General features: G+C 34.9%; 1 protein-coding gene across 15 annotated transcripts in view; it reads right to left on the bottom strand.

Annotated features, from left to right (window-relative positions):
• The window catches only part of CEP170 (centrosomal protein 170), a 147448-nt gene that overhangs the window by 29202 nt on the left and 92673 nt on the right, over window positions 1-25573 (bottom strand). For 10 of the 15 annotated variants that reach the window (XM_059940752.1, XM_059940754.1, XM_059940768.1 and 7 more), the window contains 6 exons: window positions 24992-25468; window positions 20749-20912; window positions 20269-20562; window positions 8203-8352; window positions 5268-5394; window positions 1244-3079 (listed from right to left, as the gene is read on the bottom strand). In XM_059940752.1, coding sequence (XP_059796735.1) covers window positions 1244-3079; window positions 5268-5394; window positions 8203-8352; window positions 20269-20562; window positions 20749-20912; window positions 24992-25468 — 3048 coding nt within the window. The remainder of the gene's footprint in view (window positions 1-1243; window positions 3080-5267; window positions 5395-8202; window positions 8353-20268; window positions 20563-20748; window positions 20913-24991; window positions 25469-25573) is intronic. The other 5 variants (XM_059940785.1, XM_059940776.1, XM_059940762.1 and 2 more) reach the window with 1 other exon arrangement.

The following is a 25573-nucleotide window of genomic DNA, read 5'->3' on the forward strand; positions in this document are numbered from 1 at the left end:
AATCAGGACTGTATGTTATCTATCTTCAGCTTACATCCATGATGATCATCATCACCTCACCCATAGACCAGGAGAGAGATGGAATGTGAATGGAGTGGAGGAAAGCAGCAGTGAAGAGGAGAGAGGAGGAACAAAAAATGAAAAAAATAACACTTGCCAAGTACCACTAGTTTTGGGTCTTGTAGGCTGTACTGTGACAGAAGTAAAAATTAAAAAAAAAAAAAGATTGCACACCAACTTTCCCCTTTACTCTTCACTCAAGACTTAGGGCTCACTAAGATGATTGATGAAAATGAATCTTCAAGTCTTTTAACAGCTGGTTTCCCCTCAACTGTCCTTTTCAGCCACACCCACATATGAAGCTGATTATGAAGTAATGAGACCATGTTTACAGGACACACACCAATATCTGTCTGAGTACTCTTTGGTCACATATGTATTCTCACTGGCTATGGCTTTGAATATGAAGTATATAAACAGACAAATATGCCAGAAGCAGTTAATTCTGGTGGGGAGAAAGTAGCTTTTGTAATTATTACAATCAATGACAGCTAATTACTATAGTTAAATGATATAACGGCACCTTATGAGATAATGCTCATAACCAGTTAAATCTCTATAGCCCAGTTTCGCCCACGTGCTTAGTGACTGTCTCTCAAATCCATCTTCTTTCACTGCAATAAATTAAGGATCAGTTTTCACCTGCCCCGACCATAAACAGATTTAACTTAAAAAAATACAAAGACGTTTCAAAATAAATGGGAAAAAAGGCTAAAACTGATTATTTCATTTAGCTCTGAAAGGAGTAATAAAGGGTATACTGCTTTTCTTCAGACTCTTAGAATTATGTGAAGATGTTTAAAAGTTAAACATGTTTTTAGAAACACAATATTAATTTTTATTAATTTCTATTATATAAACTAGATAATAATTCCTAATCTAACTCTGACACACAAATCCAGATACCTCACCAACTAGACAATTAAAATTCCCAAATCGGTTCAATATACTTCTAATTTTGAAATCACTATTTTGCACCAGGACATTAATTGGAAGTGTGTATAACTTCTGAATTTTCCATTTACTAAGCTAAATAAAGTAATTTTTATAGGAACAAAACCCTCTACAGCATGACCTTTCTGCTGAAAATTTTGGGAATCAACACTTATATTTAATTTTTAAAAAAAGGAGTCCCAAAACATAAAAGAAATATGCTATTATAAAAAGTCTGGATCCAATTTACCTGAAGGAGAGCCATGTGTTGAGGTCATACTTTTGACCTTGGAGTCAGAGAGTCGAGAGATACTGTTAGCTCTAATTCTAGGAGAAAATTTATCTGAAGGTACTAATCTGGCTCCACTTCTAATGATGGCTTCTGCGGTCCGTGAAGAGGCACTGCTTCTAGAGATTGTTGCTTCAGAGTCACTGCGAGCTGATAATGAGCCAAGCCTTGTTCTACGAGGCTGAGCTAACAAATCAATCCTAGAAATGTTACGCCTTCCTGTGGGAGGTTTCGATGTCGAACTTGTTGTGGACACTTCAGAAGCCACAGATGCTTTGTCAGCATCGGCGAGTTCACTGTCTGAAGCTTCACCAAGTCGCGCTCTGCGCAAGAGGGAAGTCCTGGTGGGTCGTGGCCTTGGGAGAGTGGTTGATTTACTGGATGCACCAGGTGCTCCAGGAGAAGTCTTGGACTTAGTTACTTTACTTCCTTCCAGTTTGGAATGTGCATGCTCATCCGTTGAGGTAAGTGGAGTCCTTCCGTGAGATTTACAAGAGTAAGTTTCCTGATCAGACGACATAACATCAGAGATGGCTGAATGAGGTACACTAGAGGTTTGGTCATCATCTGTTAAATCTACTGAAGGCTGCCTTATTCTTCCACTGGACTGCACAAATTTACGACCCTCTGCCCTAGAACCTACGTCTGTGGAACGACTTTTTGTTTTCTTTTCAATTTTCTCCCTAGCACCTGAAGATGATGACTTTGTAACATCTTTGGAAGGAGAACCTGTGGAACACCTGTCTTTATAGAGACTAGTGAAACTCTTTCGCTTTTGGGTTGACTTTCTTTCAGTCTCTCCAGTAACCAGACTGATGGTACTAGCTGTGTCCACATCAGATTCAGGTGAAATGGAGTTGTCTCTGTTATAACTGGGAGTATCTGGGCCTTCATCAGTTTTATTATCTTCACGCAGTTTAGCTTCTAGAAAAGCCATTACTGCTTCTGTGTCTTTTAGAATAAGGGTTGTGTCCAAACTAGAATCAGTATCCATAGAATCACTTCTTTCTCGTATTCTGCTGGCAGTTGTTAACGCTAAAGAAGAGGATGTAGATGAAGCCTGTTTATTTATGTGGGGAATAAGTTCTATGGGTATGTTGGGGCTAGGTTTCTCTATAGTGAAGCTTCCTTGCCGCACTAATGACTTGGAGGATTCCTTCTTGTCTCCTCCCTTTGAAGTCTGACTTTTCAGAATTTCCTCAGCTTTTCTTCGTTTACCCTCGTTTTGTATCACTCTTTCTCCTTTGCTTGTAGAAAGTCCTGGAATTTTTTCTTGAGGTTGTGACTCCTGTTTAAAAGGTTCCTCCCTACATCTATCTATCTGACCTGAAATATTTTTTGAAGAAGATAATTTAGTAGGTGTCCACTGTGCCTGTTCCTTTTGTTCTTGTTGCTGGATTTTAGCTAATGTTTGCTTTACAAAAGAAGCTTCCTTATCAGTTTCACTTTTCTCCTTTCCAGAATAAGAGCTGCCTAAGTGAAGCAGGGTTTTATTATCTCCACCACTTTTAAGAGTCTCACCATTTACTGCCCTGTTCATTTTACTCAGGGCTCTCTCAGCATCCTGTTTATCTTTCTGGTATACCTGTGTAGGTGCTTCTTTCTCCTGAAGTTCCGTGTCTTGCTTTTCTCCTATCTCTGACCTCTGTGCTATAACCTTTGTTCTGGAGCTCTCAAGAGACTTCTCTTCATTTGGAAGCTGGGGAAGGGTTCGTCTCTTTCTCTCTCCCTGACTAGCCAAGGAAGTTGCTGAGCCAGTACTTCTCACTGAAAGGCCAGATTCACTGATATCTGTATCTATAAAATAAAACAACAAATAAGGAACTTACTGGGGCAAACGAGTACCATATTACCTTAGATTCTGAAGTTAAGAAATGGCTTAAGTATAAAGTAAAACTTTGAATAAATAAGCCAACATTGTGACAGTGTAGTTTAAAAAGAAAATACAATGCCAAAATGCACAAATAGGTAGATTACTAATAGGAGAGTCAAGAAAGCAAATTGTGTGAGATGAAAATCAGGGTCATCTGATCTTAAACCTACATCTGTTGCTCTCTTTTTTCGCTTAATGTGTTTTATGGCAGAGAAGTTTACTGTGTTCATTCTTGCTTTTGTGACTTGTCCCATCTGTGAAGTTTCGCTCACAAAAAATGGACTCTATGTAGGGTACACAGAATTGCAAAAATAATGACTAATAAACACTGTTTATTTGTTATACTTTGAATTACATAGTAAAGAATAATAATACACCTGGTTTTTAATAAGCATTATTATCTACTGAAAGAATGACAAGTTTGGATTTCCTAAGTAAAACAGAAAATGTAGAATTTTAACAAGGTTTTCTAAAAAAAAATTCAAAGCTCATTAAAAGATTTTTAAAAATTATAAGAACGGAAAAAACGTGACAGGACTTGCCATAATTTTACAAACTGAGGTATTTTTAAATTATGATCTTCTGGTATATTAAAGACTCAAACTGAGAAGCCAATGAGAAAATATATAACTTTGATGTTTCCATGTGAGAGACTTTGAGAATACTACTTAAGGAGGACTTTCCTGACTGCTTATAAATGGAATGTATTTCTGAGAAAAGGGATCTTTTTAGGGAAATATAAATTAACATATAAAGCATTTAAATCTTTTGGGGATAAGTGGGAAAAAGATACTAGATATAGCTTCTGTGGGTCTTTTCTTCCCTTTATAATTCTAAAATTTTAGCATTTAAACTTCATAGCAATACTATGGTTATAATGCAGGAAAATACCTAATAACTTACTGATGTAACTTTAATTTAGCAATTAATCATGTTATTTGGTTATGTCTTATCTCCTTAGTGCTACTTGAAGCACTAAACTGTAATAGCTATTTTATCTTTTTGTATTTTTCTAGGATTTCTCACACTGTCCTGGCTCCTAACACACACTCAATGAATATTTGACGAGAACATTTTAGATTATAAGTAGATTTATCAGCTTATCTAAGTAAGTTCATTTAGAACATGAAACAGGAATGAAATAATGAAGACCAAGTACTATTAATTTTTATAACAAGTATAAAATTTTGCTTTCCACAGCTAATAATAATTTTATAATGATTCTTTTGTAAATTTGCCTAGCTTCTCTGTCTGTTTTGTTTCCCAAACAGTAATCAGTTTATGTGAACCAAGCTGCAAACTACTCTGTCTTTCCAAAGATTTTTGGTAATATTAAAAATTACTTCTAGCTTCTATGATAAATTATATAGCTTTTCTAGTACACTGATGTGTACCTTGCTCAAATACTTGCTGACTAATGTTTACAAAATTCCTAAACAGATTTCTGGGTGTCACAAGTCAAAGACAAAATAAATTTCTATTTCCATTTCCAATAATACAACTAAGAATACAGGTAAAAAGCCACATACAAATTCTCCTTGAGTTTTATTTTTAATTAAGAATGTAATTAACTGAATCTAATAACAAAATCATAAGAGGCATATAATTTTGTGTTTTTTTAAAGAAACTTTATATTTCAGTTCACAGAAATATAATAAAAAGGTAATAAAAATCATATTACATAGGTTTGCAAATGATGTATTAAGTAAATTAAATACATATTAAGTAAATTCTTTTTCATTGAACATATAGCATAAAGTGGCATTTAAATATTTGTTGCGTTAATGAATGGGATAGTTTGGAACTGTGTTAGTCTTATTTTTAAATTTTCATCTATATATATGTTGTATACATATAAAGTCACATATAAATTTGTGTGAGTGTGTATATATATGCTTCATCTACAAATTATCTCTTTACCTTCAGTTAGGGGTATATTTTAATGATATCTGCATTTTTATTGAAAATAAAATCTATATTTAGTATGAGCATGAGACTATGTGAATATGTTTATTTAGGTTTAATTTACGTCTCACTATATAGATTTAGCTTATAGTATTTTAAAAATTGATGTATGATTCACAAAAAAAAAGAAAGAAGGAAAGAAAATACCATTCTCTAAAGAAACAGGTACAGACAACTCCATTATCCTTTCTTCTTGATCATGCCTTGTATGATTGGCAGCCAAACTAGCCCATTGTGAAACCCAACGCTTGTTTCCAGATGAAGATGTGCCTTCCTAAAGGAGAGAAACAAGAAAATGCAATGACCTAGTCTGGTCAAATCTGGTTCTTGTGTCCACAGAATTCCATTTAGTCATTAAATTCCATTTAACCTATCATACAAAGCAATATTTAAACCTCACATTGATATATTATCATGTACTAAATTTCCTCATATATAAATTGAAGATTTTCTAGGCACCTCTTTTAACTACAACATTATTACTGTGAATGTAGTATAATTTTCTGTACTTATTAAGTACTAACAATGGTACTAAAATAAACTCTTAGAGCTTAAAATTTACTGCTACTAAATAAACTCAGGCGTACTACAGTAGCTTTGTGGCTACCACAGTGAAGTTAGTTCTACTCCATTCTACAGAACAGAGAGTTTAAAGATCTATTTCTAAGTTGTTCTCCAGCCCTCTAAATGTTTCCAGGAATCAGATTGGTTCCAGAGTCTCTAGGAGTATTAAATCTCCCAGGTCATGTCTTCAGGGATTTCAAAAACAAACCCAAAGCTTGAGGCTTCTTTCTACAACACTTTAGTACTTCCAGAAGAAGCTAGAAATGACTCAACCTTTAAGGATTTTTGTATAACCAGTCTGAACCTAGACCTGCCCCTGTCTACATCTGTCCTTAAGGCAAGTACTCAGTCAACTGTGAAATAGAATTTAATTCATGATATGCTTCCACAGACTTATGGATGTATATTGGTAATTCTTAAGACTAGGTCAATCTAGGCATTTAATATGGAAGATCTAGGAGTATAGAAAAAATGTTTCCTCACTGAAAGTTTAAGCCAATCCTTAGTATTGAACCTGTAATGACAACTAAGGAATGGAAAGCTCTGATCAAATTTTATTCTGAATTATTCAAAACAATATTTTCTTAAAAGTGTCAAATGACAGGCTAGAAACTGATAAGTATTTCATACAGGCTATATACTATATGATTTCAAGAATAATAGATTAAAATAGTAAGTTGTACACATAGTGACATACATACAGTAAAGCCTAAGGGTACCAAAGTCTGCTGAATCTTTGAATTTCCTCCAAGGTTTCGTGGGAGCTGCTCACAGTTCTGAGACTGAAGGAAGTACCAGTACAAATCATGTTAGGAATACCCACAACAGGGTGGGTTTCAAAGACACACATTTATGTAGACTCATTCTGTGCAGACTGTCCTAATGGCTTGTTTAGGTGACTCCTTCAAAGGCAGGTACATACTCAAGCTATATATAAATTTACTTGGCATGGGCTGAAGGGATAGAGAGGAGAAGAGGAAGTCCTACAAGTTCACAATCACCAGCACCCTTTCTAGATTAATCAGAATACTAAAACATTGCTTCAAGTAAGTATCACTCGCTTTCAATAAGTAAATTACGCATCTCATAAAACAGAAATCAAAATAAAAATTCTCTAAGATGAAGGAGGAAAAAAGAATACTAAAATACAGTAATTGTTTTGACAGTTTTCAGGAAATAGCAGACCATAAAGGAAAAATTTTTACATTAATAAGCAAATATATATGTGTATTTAGTTGTCTATAAAGAATACTTACATTTCACACAAATACAATACCTCATTTATATTTTGTTTTATTTATATCTTAAGATTTTATTTTATTTATAGTCAACATTTACTTACTACTTGTATATTTTAAATTAACTCATTTCCTGAAAGGCAATATAAGAATAAGAGAATGAGTTAAGAAATCAAGTCTCCTTAAGGTTCAAATTCTGGCTCCACAAGGTACTAGTTTTAAGACACTGACCAAATTAATTTCTACATACTTCAGTTTCATTATTTGTAAAATGGTACGCAGAAAGCGTCCACTGAATGTTAGATCTTGTTAGTTGAATAAATTATAATTAATTAATAATTCTCAGTCATATACATTTTTTTTTAACACTTCTTTCCGACATATCAGTGTAGAATGAAATTCTAATATTTCTGATAAGGGAATAAACATTTGTTGACTGCATAAATCTCAGACAATTACGATGCTGGGTACTTTCTATGCTTCACATCCTTCCTTGTAAATAGGTTTTATCAAAAATGCCATTTGTATAGATGAGAAAACTGAAGATGAGAGAGGGGAAATGACTGACTCAAAGGTATTCTGTTAAATGTGGCAGTTCTGGGATTCGCACTCAGGTCCTAGAAGCTCTACTATACTATACTGACTCCAAAACTATCTTAACCAAGCCACCCTTAATTAATTTCACATTATTCTAGTTACATCCTGGGCTGCACTACAAGGGCACTTATTTAGGTTTATAAGTTGTATCTATCAGGCACTACTATACACATGCTTCCTGGCATGACAGATCTTTCCATTCCAAATACATGACCTCCTAGAAAGTATATGCAGTGTATATTTTTTTGTCTTATCTCATAATGTCAATTTGATTAGTGAGCATATAGTTCATTAATTGCTTACTGAAATTTAACATTTTCACTCACTGACAAAAGCATATTAATTTAAAGTATTTTACAAGAGGATATATCAATTGTTTATAATAATATACAGTTGACCCTTGAACAAAGGTGGGGGGGTGAGGGGAATAAGGGTTCCAACCCTCTATGTAGTCAAAAATCCATGTATAACTTTGCAGTTGGCCCTCTGTGTCCATGGTCCCCAATCCTTGGATTCAACCAACCATGGATCATGTACTACCATAGTATGTACCTAGTGAAAAAAAATCTGTGTGTGAGTGGAGCTGCGCAGTTCAAACCCGTGTTGTTCAAGGGTCAGCTGTAATTACAAATGATAAAAATTTATATTTTGTGCATGTAAAAAATATGAGAAGATGTGTATACCTCTGAGCTGTGAAATCCAGGTGTACTCAGTGGCTTTCTTTCTTCCATTACTACTGCAGCAGAATTGAGAGCCCAATCTTTTACCAGATCTTTATGTTTTTCTTTGATAACAGGCCTATTATAATCTTGATTGTCATCTACTCCAAATACCTAGGAGGAGAAAATTATTTTATAAATGAAAAGTCTGAGTACCAGATTAATATGTGAGTATTATCAGTAACTTCAGAGGCAAATAATATTTCAAGTTAATTTCATAGGTAACTTCAGTAATGAGGGAAACTTGTTTAATGATAGGGTAACATCCAATAGGAGTAACAGCTGGAGACGAAAACAGGGCAGTGACAGCTTATGTAAATGTAAATGTCCTTTTTAAACATTTAGCAAAATGTACTATTTGATAATAAATAAGAGATATTCAGGATATTACCTTTGCTTTGTTAAAAGATGTTAATAATGTTAAGCATTACAATAATGCCAAGAGTTAGGAAAGAGTACCACACCACTTCAGCTTGTTTTCAGCTTGTCTCTTTGCTCTGTTATTTTTGAGAAGCATGCTGGAAGCTTAAAGGTATGGCTGATTTTATCTGTTCCTTCCCTAACAGATGCTTAACATTTACATATATGAGTTAAATTTATACATATAGTTTTCTAAGGTCCTAAATGACAGATTTTAACATATGATCTTTGTATAGAATATACCATAATTCTCAAACTTTGTATAGAATATAATTTTTAAACTTAAAGGCCTTTGTTTGAAATGCAGATTCCTGAGTCTGTTCACACACATCAGCATTTTCAATAAGAAGGCTGTCTATGGTCAACACTTCTGAAATATTCTAAACACAGAGACCAACAATCAATCATGTGCCTTTAAGGGCAGTTACCTGAGTCTTACTCATTTATTGGCACATAATAGGCCCTGAATAGACTGGGAAAAGGTTATAACTAAATAAACTTTAACCTTCTGTTTTAACTATTAAGCCTACTTTGTTCCCAATGCTTATTATTTACAGGTAATAGTTGTGGCTCTAATTATCACAATAAAGAATAATAATGTGTTTCAATTAGCACTTTGTAGAAAGGATCTTTAGAACATAACCAAAGAGCCTTCATTTTCTACCAAAAAGGAAAAAACCCTTAGGTTAAACTATTTTCCAGAAACCTTTTTAATGATATAGTATACCTAGCTGACAAATTCTGAAGTCCACATTTAGTAAAGCAGATACCAAATTTTCAAATTCACTAAACTTGGAAATGTTACCACTAGATGGCATTACTTAATATTTAATTCAAATATAACTGTATAGTTTTCAGGAATTACGATTTAATATTCTGTTGAACCACTCAATATTTTAAATTATCTTTGCTTTAAGAGCAAATTGTGTATTAACTTTAAATCAAATATAAATTTTAATAATACATGGAAGCACAGTGTACAGAACGAAAAAACCAAACCTGCTTCATTTTGCTAAACAGCAGAATTAGTAAGTTTAACAAGAACAGCAATAAAACCTGCTAAGTATACCTTTCCATGTGCTCTGCCTTCAACCCCACTTATAAAGAAAGAAATTAGAACTACTAAGTTATGTGACTATCTTAAAATAAAATTTTAAAATTATTTCTAACTCAAGTCACTGAACTCCACATTTACTGAAGTTTATTTCCTTATTTGTATAATCACTAGAAAAAAAATTACAGTTCAAGTTTGGGAGTAAAAGACAAAAATAACCACATGTGATTACTTGCATGTTGCATCTCTCTGGCATGTTAATTTACAAATTACCTTCAGTTAATTTCTGATTTGATGATATTTAATTCTAATAATGGACCTCCAAAACTTGATTTCTTCAAATATCTAAGCACCAGCAGTTTCAAATATATTAAATCTCTCCAAATCACTTCTGACACTATTTTGAAATAATAACAAAAGACCCACACACAGAGAACTAATGTTTTTAGAGAGGGGAACTGAAGTTGTACAGAAAGAGTACTCAGATGACTTTCTACAGATTCCTCTTAAAACATTAGAGATAGCTGTGCATATGTATCTGTCAGAGAAGTAGCAATTTATTTTCCAAGCAAGTGATAGGGCCTGAAGTACTGCTGTATGAGCAAAGAAGCCTTCAAAGTTCATATCTGTATTTTTGATAGTGTTTTGAAAAATGAGTAATAGTTACAACGAGCTCAGCTTGAAATCCAAACTGTCATTTTCGTGTCTAGGTACAAAAAATCCACAACTTTCGTGTGAAAACAAAGACAGAAACAGCTATACTGTCTATGTACTTTGAAGCTATAATACTTTTCATATCTAAAAAAGTACATATAATCTGACATGCAATATAATGCTTAAACAGAACTTAAGAGCTCCTCAAAGCAGAGACCAAGTTTGCTAGATTTTCTCATCTTTTCATTCTAGATTTTGTCCCTAGGTGATTCCACCCATATCCAAGGCTTCACTTAAATCACCAACTGTAGACAGCTGCTCACCTATCCGTACTTTCTCCTCCTAGATGGCTCAAGGGTATTTCAAATACAGTATACTAACCCAGGCTCATGAATCTCTGCTCTTCCCCACTCTGACCAGGGCTCGATTAAACCCCCAAACCTGATAAGAGTACAAAATCAGGTGTCCCTCACTCAGCTAGGAACTTTTTTAGGCTAGAAGTCTAAACTGAGGAAGGGAGAGAGATCAGATATCTGTCCAACTTTTATGCTTCCACTCTAAGTAGAACCCTCCTCCCCAAGTTTGTCAGTCAGTTTTTAGTTCTTCTGAAGGGCATGGGGAGGAAGGAGGAGTGGTATGGGAACAGAAATTTTCTTTTTGAACTTATATTCTCTGAGCTCTCTGGGACTGGCAGTTTAAAGATAACTTATTTATCTTAGGGGTTGGGAGTGGCTTTCATGTACTCTCTCCTACAGTTCCCATGAGCCACGTGGATGCATCTCCATACGGGGGAGTGACCCGTGACCCTCCCCACAGCCTCTAGGTTTAGGGTAAGAAGACAGAATTCTGGAACATGTTCTCAATCTTTTCTTTTGAATATGTGTATGTGATATCTGGCATCTCACTTTGGGATTTCACTTCTATATCTCATTGACTACTTTAAACAATTTTAACAACCTGTTACTGAGATATGGTACTTGTTACTTGTAGGCTACTGGGCTCACCACCATAGGGCATTTAATATGTATATAATATAGATATAACTCAGTCCTTGCTCTCGAGGAGTTTAGTCCAAAACAGGAGCTTAGGAAAAAAAAAAAAGAGAATGTCACCTGAACCATGCAGGGGTATTTTGCAGTTAAAACAATATTTCTATAAGAACCAGACAATATTTTTAGATTTTTAGATTTTAGTTTTAAATTTAAAGAAACTAAACATTCTTCAGATGATAAAGGGCTAGTATATACAACACAAACCAAGCCTATGAAAAGTTTGCCCTTGGTTTTTCACTAGCATATTACCATTATCGTCATTTTTGTTTAAAAGTTCAGACTGTACTAAAAATGTCCACCGTTTCTAATTCTGAAATTGGAGGTTGGGGAAGGGGGAATAATGGTATATCAAACCAAAGAACACAGGATTAACTTTCATGGGGGTAAATATTCCACCTACTGAATACTTGTAAAGAGAGGTCAAATTACATTTGGCAACCTCAGACATAGGTGGCTTGCTTCTTGTGACAGAAAGTGGAGACAAAAGGGGTGGGGGAAGGGAGAAGACTTAGGCATAGAAATACGATAATACAAATGTAGAGCAAAATGGCAATTCAATAGCAATAGTCTTTTATTTATTAGCCAAAAAATTTTCCAGATCAGTTGAAATTCAGAATTTATCTTCCCACAGAAATGAGAAACATAATAGGTTAAATATCAAGCTTTTGTAGGCCTATTTTAAAATAACAACGGAAGAATGGTACTGCATTAGTATACTGATCATATCAAAGTGTCTAAGTAAAAATGCACTCAAGTTTCACCCTCAGATGATGAGAACGTCTCTTTCTTCAATGAGCAACGACCTCCTGGGTAAGGAGAGCAGGGTCTCTACCAGTTCAAATCAATAGTAGAGGTTCCCATGGCTTATGGAAATCACTTCACACATAAATAGTTCAAGAACTATGCAGAATGCTAGCCACTAACATCAGGGAACAAAATCAGGAAGATTTAATAGAGGAGAATTTTTTTTAACTTGTAATTTTCCATGAAACTCTAATTTCATTTTTAAAATGGAAAGTCCCACAAATTCAGTGGAATAAACGGTTCTGAATGTTTAACATTGTTATTTTTATAACATATTTGTAATCAACTTTTAAATGGAAAATTCAGACAAAATTGTTAGAAAAAAAGGAGTTCAGAATGGGGGTAGGAGAGATATTTTATAATTTATCATGGTATACAAATAAACACATATACATGCATGCTCATGGAGCATTATTCACAATAGCCAAAAGGTAGAAGCAACCCAAATGTCTATTAATGGATGAATGGATAAATAAAATGTGGTATACCCACACAATGGTATAGTATTCAGTCATAAAAAGGAATGAAGTGTTGATGCATGCTATAGCATGGATGAACCTTGAAAAGATATGCTAAGTGAAAAGTAGCAAGTCATAAAAGGCCACATACTATGAGATTCCATTTATATGACATGGCCAGAATATGCTGCTAATCCACTGATGCAGAAAGTAGATTAGTGGTTGCCAGGAGCTGGGGGACGGAGGAATCTGAAGTGACTGCTTAATAGGTATGGGATTTCTTTTTAGGGTGATGAAAATGTCCAGGAATTAGACAGTGCTGATGGTTGCATAACACCGTGAATGTACTAAAAATCAATAAACTGCACACTTTAAATGGCTAACATGGCAAATGTCATGTGAATTTTACCTCAGTTTTTTAAAAAGGGCACTATCTGGCCTTATCTTCTTCCTTTTCACCTCTGTCTGGGTAAATCTTTGTCCTCTCCCAAAATCTATCCTACATCCTTGATTCTTCCCATTCCTTAGGAGTCTTACAGCCACAATCTCTTCCCTTTCCATCACTGTTTACGATTCTTTTTCTATTAGCTCCTCCTTTTGTATATTCAAATCACACTCAGGTCTACTCTAATGCTTCTATAGTTAAAATGTCCAATTTCTCTCCTCTTTATGGCTTATTTCATTGTCATGAATTCTTTTCTTTCATCCCTAAAATCTGACTGCTCATCAATGACCATCTTACCTTTCCTTTCCTTGCCAAACAGATTCTTAAGCACTAAGTCGTTAGGTAGGTACCGCTAGAAACGCAAAGGTATCTCTAGTTTTCTACTAATCAAGGCAATTCCCCTGAAACTTATACATTTCTTCTGACACAACCATGTTTCTTAGTACAAGAAATCATGTTTCTTAGTACAAAGAGAAGCTTATAAAACATACAAGGTTTTAAATTATACATTTTAACAAGTTACTTTGAAATCAAGATATAAACTAGTTTCAGCACATAAAATACAGGAAAACCTGTTTGTGGAGGCCTGATTGGATTTAACCAATCTATAAATTCAATGAAATAATTTAGCTAATATATAGCTAACCACATACAAATATTGATAAAAATGAAAAAAGCATGTCAAAAATTTTTCTTTCTCATTCATTCATTCAACAGATATTGAGTGTCTACTACATACCAGGCACTGTTCAAGGCACAAGACATACAGAAATGGTCAAGGCAAATAAGATCATTCTAGAAAGGACAGAAAGAAAGTAAACTAGCTAGAGGTAAGTTCTATAAAGACAATGAAACATGGTAGTAAGAGGGGAATGCTAGGGCTATTTTAGGTAGGGTGGTTAAAAAAAAGCCTCTGAAAGTAAATTATGAGAAGGAGGTAGGCATGCAAAAACAAAACAAAACAAAAAAACCACACAGGGAAGAGCTCATTAGACTAGGGCACAGTAAGTGGAAAGCCCCTTAAAAGCAGGAAAATAAATAAGATCTCATACAATAATAGAGAAAGGAAAACAGGGGCAAACCTATTAAATGTTAAGCTTTTGACTGAAAAAAAGGTGAGGGTTCCCTTATGAAGCTTTGGGAATTAATATAGCAGGATAGGGTTTCCTATACCTAAGAAGAACATGGGGTGCTACGAAGGGGAGAGGAGCATCAATCAGAGTGACCAAAAGTAAATTCTCCTGATAGAAAATTAAAAAAAAAATTGTTCAGTGAAGAGACCGCAAGAAAGAAGATTAGTATAAGAGGAAGAAAAATCAAGCTGTCATAATTTACCTGTTAAGAACCACTATTTGCTTTGGCCCGTTAACTCAGATTATTTCTGGATTGACAGGCAGTAGAAAAAAATGTTAAGTCAAAATCCAAATGCAGCCTCTGTTATCAATGTCCTCTCTTACGACTCAAGCTCTTATTTGATCTCTTATCCTTTAGTTCCCATACATCTTGATTGGGTGTTTGAGTGGACTTTGAACATGCCTCCTTCCTCTGTGTTCTAACTGGCAGGCTCTACCTAGATTCTGACTCTGGTTTATCATGGTTCCCTGGCTCTGACTGGGACCTAATGTAAAATCTTGCTGTGAACTAGAGTTTGGAATATCTCCATTCCAAACTGCTTAAACCTGGATCTAGGTTCTCAGCACGGACTTCCTCTGGGCTGACGCACTGCTGTAGATGTTCTTCATTCCATGTTTCCAGTCTTGTTATAGTTCTCCTGGTTCTGGATTTTTCCCTACCACCTGCTGCCTACAGAATCAGCACTGATAGATACAAGGCCCCATGAGGGGAGAGAATATGCTAATAAGAGGTATTTGGGGAGTCAAAACTCAGGAAAGGAGAAGTATCTGGAAGAACTGGTCTATGGTATGAAATTTATGGAGAAGAGAAATACTTTTTCGAAAGAACCTCAAGCCCTCTACAATGACCAATTTTTTCCTTTTCATTTAATATTTAGCTTTCTGTTTTCACTACAAATCTTCCTCATTTAGCTTAAAAGGCTATGAGGCAGCCCTGACAACATCCTCCTCTTCCCTCGGCAGAACTGTGGACGAAGGAGTGGGGAAAGAAACTGGTACTATGATGGGTTCTCTAGGTACCATAGGGAAGTCAAAGGAGGGAGGTCTAGGGGAGATTATCATTGCAATGGAAGATAATTACCTTTAATCCAGGCAGTTAACAGCACTTTCTTATTATAGCGCATCTCCATGTAAGCTTAGATGTAAAACTTAAGAGTTCTTTATAAATAACAGACATTTGTGTTAATATTATAAAAGGTAAATTTGGGGACAAAGCATAAAATAAGCTTATCTACTGACAAACACACAACACAAAAGTACAAACCAAAATGCTGTAATCCCATAACTTGGGGGTTGGGGTGTGGATATCTCAGCACCTTTTAACTACTTAACAATACAACCAGCACTGAAAAAGATAATAGGATTTCAGCTTGATCATCTCTTTAAAGAGATCACATTTTAACAGTATGCAACTTCTCCTGAGTTAAGATGGAAACATATGTTCTGCTTATCTTCTCTAGACCCAGAAATACAATGTATTTTGGGGAAAAACTGAAAAGGCATTCTAGTGCTTATCATATTTAATATCAGTGTATCATGTAACACTGCTGCTTACTCAACTTTTTGAGTAAGTGAGTTTTTGACTCCAAGATACTATTTTCTTTTGGTTTTCTCTTAGTCCTCTGTTGGATCCTCCTTTATTCACTCTTATTCCTTTGTCCACCCACACTGGTGTTGCTAAAAATTTCATACTTTGCCTCTTCTCACGCTATACATTCTTTCCAAGTGATCTCATCTATTACTCTGCATTCACATCTACTCTCTTATAATTCCAAAACTGTTATTTTAGCCCAGACCTTTGTATCTTTCCTAAGATCCAGACCTTTATATCCAACTGACTACTGGACATGTCAGCAGCTTTTTAATTGCCTTCTCTGCTTCCAGCCTTTCCAATTTTCAATCCATTCTTCACACTTACAACAGTGATTTGCACATCACTGCCAGATTTAAAAGCTTTCAATGATTCACCACTGCCTTTAGCATTAAAAAATCTAAAGGTCTTCGTATGATATGTAGGGGCCTTCAAGATCTACTCCAATCTCATCTCTCTAAAAGTAACTGTGGCCCTCTGAACAAGTCCTCTACCCTCCTGTGCTTTTGAAAAGGTTGCTCCATATTTTTGGAAAACCCTCCTTGACCATACCTGTTAAAGGATTAATTCCACATGTTTCAAAATGAGCTCAGTTGGCAGTTAAATTCAATATTTATTGAGGACATTTTATATACCAGGCACTAGGTTCCTGCAGTCATGAAGTTTATATTCTTGTGTGCAGACGCACGCGTGTGTGTGTTATAGTGGAGTGGGGAGGCAAATAAATAAATAGGAAACTATCAACTGGTTAAAAAGCTTATGATTAAAATGAAACAAGCTGATTTGACAGTGACTAGGGAGGTTTCTTTAGATTGGATAGCTAAAGACTTCTCTGAGGAAAAGATATTTAACCTGAGATCCCCTCATGTAAGCTATTGGTACCCTTCCTTGAACAGTTTGTTTATCAAAGCATTCATCATACCGTTTTTAATTCATATGTTTTCACTTGTGTATTTCCGTCCCTCCACATACTTAGTTATTGAGGGGAAGAACTCTGTCTTTTCAGTTGCAATCTCTCTCTCCTAACACAAAGCCTGGCACATGGTTGATGTTGAATAAAGGTTGATAAAAGTATAAATTAATGAAATAAACCAGCTCTCAAATAAGGGAGTAAAAAGGGAAAGAGACCACATTTTTTCAGGACCAAACAACAATTAAATTCAGATGGACAACAGCTGATGGTCCCAACTTCCATCCCACACATCCTAACTTCAAAAGGGAGAAAATGGATGACAGAGCTTACCCAAGCAATTCGATATGATGCTTGAATCTACTCCCATCCTCCCAAAGTCCTTCTTATGCCTTGATTCTGACTATTTTTGGTCTTTGTTTTCTTCAGGCCCACAGGTTACCTCATTTTCTTCAGACATTTGTTTCCCCAGAGCCTGACTTTAGTTAGCCTGAATCTGACCTCTAGCTTTAACCACAGCTAGTAGAATCTCAGCTCTTTTTCTCTGGTATTCACAAGATAATGTAGTGATTCTTGTTTTTCCCTAGACTTACGGTCTTAGCTTTGTTTTCTGGTTTATACAAACCAAGAATGACTCTGAATTATCTACTTAGTCACATCCTGACATTATTCCCTTAAATGAATCCTGCTTTAAAATCTTGGTTTCCTTTATCCATAGTTTGACCATATAATTTGTCATGGAAACTGGGGCTCTTTTTGAAAATGAAAAAAAGATGCTTATGATAATTATAGACAGCAGGTATACACCAGGTTTTGTGGTCCCTCTCTCTATCCAGCAGTTTACTTTTAAAGAGTCTCATCTGCAACAGTGACTTCTTTCTTGGCTTTCTGCTATTCTGGCCAGGCTATTCCCTTGCACTGTACCTTCCACTTGAGCTTCAGATTTGGCCCTTTCAATGATGAGGAACTTTTCAGGATTAATCAATACCTAGTGTAGAGATTCATATGTGGAAACTCCTAGTAAGGGTAATAACATAGCTAACATTTATAGACCTTTTACTATAAGATAGGCATTGTAATAAGACTTTTATATATTTTATTGAATTCTTTTCATAACTTAGTGAAATCTCCAGTTTATTAAAAAAATAAACACAGGCTTAAAGAGGTTAGTTTACTCGAGTTTACTCAATGTACTTATATCTAGTACATGTAGGGTTTGCACTTAATCTCAAATCTGTCTGCCTGCAAGTGTTCACGTTCTTAAATACTACAATATAACCCCTCACTGTAAGATCTTTTAATAGAGAAAACATCAATAACTATGAATGAAATATCCATAAACCAAACAAAGCTATAATAGGATAAAATTAATATTAATCTGAATTTTAAAACTTCTTAGCACTCCCTTTTTTTTTTCGAAACCTATCCTTTTATTTTCTATTTGACAGTATTTTAAATAGCACTATACTTGTTCTCAATAACCAGAGGAAAAATTATAAACTTTAGAATAATCTGAAAGAAATGTCATTATTGATTCCCAATGATGAAAATAATTCGAAATCACCAAGAGTCATTTTCTATTGCTACCACCGTGTTCTTAGATTTCCTTTAATATAATCAGAAAAATCACTTTATCTGTTTCTTAATTGCTTTATTTCGCTTATTAACAACTTTCATAACATCTATTTCCTAAATTAATGGGTCTCCAAAAGTTTGGAAGTCTATACCCCAACAGTAAAAAATTTTGAGCATGTGCTCCTCAATAAATGGATATTAGAAATGACATACATACACTATAGAACACACTCCTAAATAGAAATAAAAACTATGAAATTAAAAGTAAACACAGGCCTTCCGTGGTGGCGCAGTGGTTAAGAATCCGCTTGCCAATGCAGGGGACATGGGTTCAAGCCCTGGTCTGGGAAGTTCTCACATGCCACAGAGTAACGAAGCCCATGCGCCACAACTACTGAGCCTGCGCTCTAGAGCCCGTGCTCCGCAACAAGAGAAGCCACCGCAATGAGAAGCCCGTGCACAACAAAGAGTAGCCCCTGCTCGCCACAACTAGAGAAAGCCCGCAGGCAGCAACGAAGACCCAACGCAGCCAAAAATAAATAAATAAATTAAAAAAAAAAAAAAGTGAACATAAATCCAGGGCTTCCCTGGTGGCGGAGTGGTTAAGAATCCGCTTGCCAATGCAGGGGACACAGGTTCGAGCCCTGGCCGGGGAAGATCCCACATGCCACGGAGCAACTAAGCCCATGTGCCACAACTACCGAGACTGTGCTCTAGAGCCCGCGAGCCACAACTACTGAGCCCGCATGCAACAACTACTGAAGCCCGTGCACCTAGAGCCCATGTTCCACAACAAGAGAAGCCACCACAACGAGAAGCCTGCGCACTGCAACCGAGAGTAGCCCCCGCTCGCCACAACTAGAGAAAGCCCGCGCGCAGAAACGAAGACCCAACGCAGCCAAAAATAAATAAAATAATTAAATTTATATATATAAAAAAAAAGTAAATGTAAGTCCTAATAATTTTCCTGTATCCCCAAGGGTTATTTACCTTGTCTACTCTCTAAAAGACCACTATGTAAACTCATCATCTGAACTAGTGCATCTCAAATGTTAATGTGCATATGAACCCTGCTTTTAAGCAGATTCTGATTCAGTATGTTTAAGATGGGCCTGAGATTTTGTATTTCTAACAAGCTCCCTAATGATGCTAATGCTGCTCACGTGCTGAGTAACAAGAACTTAAACAAGAGATTAATGTTTAGCCAAATCTATGTTTCTATCTTCCAGGGGATAAAATATACAGCTGATTCTAAAGTCAACCTTCCATTACTGGAAGCAAAACTACTTTTTAAATCATACAACAATCATTATACACATTAACCAATAACATCAAAAAACAAATCTGAAATGTAAATAATCATCATGACTAGGTATACACTTGGTTAAACTCAGAGTATCATAAACACACTGATTTTGTTTTTATACACTTTTCTATCACCACAGACAGCACTGAATAGAAATTAAGAGAAGAAACTAAGGAAAAAGAACAAAATTGATTAAAACATATGTATTATCATCTGCTTCCAAAATGAAATTAGTAGGCAGGAAACCTTTGTTTATTATCAGTTAATGTTCACGTTTATATTAACAGAATCATAGCAATCTGGTTTTGATTTTTAGTTTTTAAATAAATGCAAAGTGAGAATGGCCAAAGTATAGCATTTGAAAAGTCAATCTTAAATTTATACAACTTTAAAAGGTCCAATCAGCTTATACGTACAGGACTTTACATATGAAACTCGGGCAAATTCAGAATATAAGCAGAATAAACTCAGAAAGCATTTTGGTCTTATTGTTAGTCTTGCAGTTCCCTAACAAAATCCTAAAGTTTCAAGATACTGACTACATGAAAACATTTTATACTCTCTAGTAATTTCCAATAGTAATACACCACGAGAAAACTAATATCATACCCAAATTTCAATTATTTACCTTGTCAATCATTTTTCTTGCTTCCACTTCCTCACTGTTGGGATTCTCTAACTCAATGGTATAAGTACCCTTGTCACTTTGGTCATCATCATTATCCTTTTCAGAAGCAGCGGAAGTAGCTTGATTTTTTAACATTTTATCCATCTCCTGGCTTGGTCTGTGCCCCAGACTCCCTGAACTTCTTAATAATGCAGTTTGTAGGAAGGGAATTGACACCGATGGCTCCTCTGATTTCTGTTTTAACAATTTCCCATGTGGAACACCATGCCCCCCTCTGTGGTGCGCAGAGCTAGTCTGTAAAGACAAAGAAACCACTTTGGCATCTGCTGTTGGAGATTTTGTTTTTTCAAGTTTTGTATGTGGTGCTGTATAAGTAGTTTCCTGACACAAGATTCCCGTACTGTGAGTAAAAGAATATGACCTTCTTTTTCTGGGACTGTCTTCATCAAAGAATGCAATCATAAAAGCAGTTTGACTTACAACAACTTGGTCTTGATGCTTTTCAGTAGCCTGGGCCTTCTGTAGCTTTTTCTGTTCTGAATGGTGGCGCCTTAAGTGTTCCTCAAGAGTTGCACGTTTGCTACAGCGCCTGTGAGCCCCAGCATTTTCTGAGTCACTTTGTGTACCATCATCATGTTTATTTCCTGGACACAAAAAAGAAACCGCATAATAGAGAAGGAAAAAATCCCATGTAGAAAATTAGAAGCACATACAAAGGTGCTGCTTGTTTTGCCCCCTTCCCCTTTTCAATCAAAAGTCATATGTTCTTTTCAGTAACAGGCTCTGCAAACTTCCCTCAACTGCAATGCTTACATTCAAATTTTATCAACCAACAATGAGTCCTTTATAAACAACTGAATAGGATTACTTTTCTTTCTCCAAATTTTAACTTTATAATGGTTCACCAATGCCTTAACAGATAAGCAATGCTATATCATCTGTGACAGTCTGTATTTATAACATTAAACATTTATCCTGCCTTTAAACCTTATACCTTATTTAAGCAATCAAAAATTTATTTTTAGCATTAAAGAGAAAAAGACAGAAAAAAGTGTGATCCCACTGAAGTGCTTATCATTACACAGGAAAAGAGAATGCAAATGCCATAAAAAATGTGATGAAACTTAACTTTCAGTGACGTTCAAAACTTCCAAAAGTATAGCATACCTTGCCTTTTTAATATAAAAATGCAAATTTGTAGTTTCCACCAATTATTGTACAATTCTTTACAAACCTCTTTCTAGCTATGAGAATTTTTGCAATTTTGCATGTGTGCTCATTTAAACTCTGGTGGCTTCAGCGAGTTAAATAAAGCATGCTAAAAGGCCTAGCATGGAAAAGCGCAGTCTATGAAATCCTACATAAATCTACCAGACAAATGGCATGGTGCTAAATATAACTAGATAAAAATATGTCTTCTCTGTTAAGCATATAGAGTCAAGTTAGAATACTGTAGTTGAATTTTGAAAACATCAGCTTCCTACCAGAGGTTTTTTTGTTACCCTTCATAGTTCTATTAGGGATTAAATGTGAAAGTTTATGAAAATTACTTGATTTTTCACTGATTTAGAATTCTTATTATCTAAATAATAAGTACACTAGAAGAAATAATCAAATTACAATTATTATATTATTATAGCATGAATTTAATGGAAAGTCAAGAGTTATTCTATGCATGTTTTAGATTGAATCACAAATGAGGGCTGAATCACAAATGAGGGCTTAAATGATAGCTCTTTAGAAGAAAGCTATAAATTACTCTAGTCAACCACGTGTATTCCAATACTTCCAGGACTAAATCTGAAATCTTTCTTCAAAGTAGCAACTACTGAAAATGCAATCTGAAAGGAAAAAAATGGTGTTTAATTTAATTAATGGAATTTGTGCCTTGGTAATTAAGCTAGGGATAGGCAGATGGAATGCAGAACCAAACAAAACTACTAGTTCAAATACAAAACTCATTAAAAACAGGACATTGTACAACCTATTTCATATTGCACTGGACGCACTGAAAAGGAATCCAGTTTGTGAGAGCTGTAAATAACTCAACTCCCACATTTCATGTGTAGTAAGACCAGACAACCCATATCACACACGTACACAATATGAAAATGCCATCTTTACAGAATTTAGTTCTTGTAACACCATACAAAAATTTGGCACTTATTTGGTGTCAGGTCCTTTCAGTATCTTTTCTTTAAGTTATAGGTTAAAAATTCTCTATAGATTAGCCATTTTCTTTTTTCAAAAATTATTATTCTTTTTGCATTTCTCAGTGTTATAGAAGATAACACATCTGATCCGAACTGCAATTTCTGTTCTTACTTAACAAAAAAAAAAAATCACTGGGAACTGTTCTTAACAAGATTCTTTCTGTTTTGTCTATTATTAATCAGGCATTAATATGTTGAAGTTCTTTCAGTATTTTTAAGGGTAGATTAGCTGTAACCTAGTCAGGAGTTGTGGCCAAAAAAAGCTGCAACTCTCCTAAAGGGTAAAAGTGTATGGGCTTTGTGAACATTATTTTCTTTAACTGTCCCAAAGCACATGCACTTCACTCTTGTAGGAGCAAAGTTGTTTTGTTTTACCTACTTTCAAGTTTTTGACTAAGCAGTTGCTGAAAGTCTATTATTGTAATATTGTTACAATTTGCTATACTTATATTTATCTAGAGACTAGATATATACTTTTGATATCTTAAATTGTGGAAAATCTTTATCTAATGATGGCAGCTCTGACTTTGGGGAAAAGTAAAATGTCATTCATAAATATGTCTGAAGAAATAAAATGGATCTATCTTGGATCAAAAATGAGTTATATTCACAAAGACATTTTCTTGGATGGTTTGTAAAATGGCCTGAAGGCAGCAAATCCAAAAGCAGGGTTCTAAGCAATAGCAACATACTAGAATGTATATCTACTTATAAATCAACTTTGAGGGATAATAATAATTTGTATAATTTCTGGTAAGGTTCTTAAATATCTAATAACGAATGTATAAATACAGTGTGAATGTGAGCATTAATGCCTCTATATGGAATCAAAATAACAGCTAAAACAGAAAACAGTTATTACAACTAAAAATACAGTTATAATAAAAGGATGTAATAAAAGTTTTTTGTTTTTCATTTTTCTTTTTTTTTTTGGCCACACTGAGTGGCATGCGGGATCTTAGTTCCCCCACCAGGGATGGAACTCGTGCCCCCTGCAGTGGAAGCACGGAGTCTTAGCCACTGGAACTCCAGGGAAGTCCCATAAAGGTACTTTTTAATGGTGGCTTTTAAAAGGATATTTTAGCTCAGTTTTGTATGTTTATTAAGGGTGGTCTAAAAAAGACGATGTCATTTCTAAATTTTCAAAGTTCACAGTACTTTTTACATTATACGAGGATATCAGTATTATCTTATCCAATTCATAAAAATGATCAATTTACAAATGGGTAGCTTTCATTTGTGAGCTTTAACCTATATATATCAATACAGGTATAGGTCTCAATTATATATTTGTTATTATCTAGTAGGAGTAAAGACAACAATCACGTTAAAAGTTCATATGCCAGGTAATTGCTTATGATTATAATTAAATATAGAAATAGGACCTGACAAAGAATTAGGTAGTCACACCATCTCACTATCCTGAAATGCCTTAGAAGTAAATCAGAAATAGGTATTTCTTCATTAGCTGAACAGAATCCCAAGCCATAAAGTACAGGTTAAACCAGGGTCAGTCTTGTCAATGATAGTGAAGTCATTCATTGTTTATTCAAGTTACTGAGTACCTATCACATACTCAAGCCCCAGGAAAGAGATATAAGGTAAGTAATATATAATCTCTGACCTCAACGAGTGTTCTTTTAAAGCTCTTTAACTTTTTGTATAGTAACAGAATGGTCAGATTAACATGCAATCTTTTCCCTTATAGACAGCTTGTTGAATAAAATTAAGATAGAGTTAACGTAAAACTGTATTCAGAAAATTCTAAATTAATTTAATTAGCAAAATCAATGGAAAAAAATGATCAGTTGATACTTCGATGTACAGGTATAAAGAAAGATTTTACTAACTTTGGTCAAGTATTATACTAATAAAACATATATAATAATTATTTCACAAATAAACATTCAACTACAATTTTTACAAAAGTCTTACTAGTGAAAAAATTCTTAATTCAATTAATTCCCAGTATCTCTAAACAAAAAAATTTTTGTTTCATGACATGAGTAATAACCTGAGAACAGTTTGAAACACTCTACCAACAATGTGACTATATTACCAAAGTAGAACTGTCAGCCCATTATCCAATGGCTTAAAACTTTCAAAATCTACATACTGCCATTTTACAGGAAGCACATAATAGAGAAGAACAGAATTGAATATATCTTTTCCTTAAGTCAAGAAAATGATGAGAACTGCCTTCTAGGGAATTCCACTGGTGAACTGAATGAATCTTTTATTTCCATAAGAAAAAGAAACATATTTAATGGCATACATACAAATTTACAAAACCAATCTGGTTTTGGCAAGAAAATGAAGGCAGACTGTTTTGAATGAGTAAGTTGGATGTGGGCAGTATGGCTGGTGTTTGAGCTTTAAAATCAAATATAAACCTTCAAAAATGCAGAAGCTTTATACCATGTAATTATTTATCTAATAGTAGTTTGGTAACTGTGAAGACTGAACTTTACCATAAAATAGCAAGTTCTAAAATGATCAATTCACTTTACCTTTCAACCTTTTTAAGTAAACTGGAACATCACTTTTAATACTTTTGGAATCCTCTTCTGATCTTTCCCATACCATCTGAGGAGGGTTGTTCTGTGCTAGCCAGTCAGCTACTTTGTTTTCCGGTGCCATCATTCCAGTTTGAATCCCTGGCAGGTCTTGAGTTCCAGGAGAAGACTTCTTTGATTTGTGGCGCTGATCAGAAGTAAATTTTGTCACATGATCTCTAATAGTTACTTTCCCTGGGGTACTGTCATCAAATTCAATGGTAAATGAAGCATGCCCTGCACCTGTTGTATGAGAACTTGGTGTGTCTTTTGTTGGGATTTCATGAATAGTACTCTCTGTTATTTGTGATGGTTGCTGAAATTCTTTTGTAGGGATTTCAAAATAACTTGGTTCCCTACAGAAAGGAAAAAGTACTTCTTCATTTGCAGCTGCAGATTGTTCCTCAACTTGCTTGGCATCTATGCTGCACCCTAATAAGAAAAATAAGAGAAAATTCAAAATATTTGGAAGCTTCTAGCACTTGAAGGAGTATAGTAATGGCCACTTGTATTATTCCATGGAAATCAGAAGGCAGA

This window comes from Balaenoptera ricei, chromosome 1, assembly GCF_028023285.1.
Source record: "Balaenoptera ricei isolate mBalRic1 chromosome 1, mBalRic1.hap2, whole genome shotgun sequence".
In the NCBI taxonomy this organism is placed as follows: Eukaryota; Metazoa; Chordata; class Mammalia; order Artiodactyla; family Balaenopteridae; genus Balaenoptera; species Balaenoptera ricei.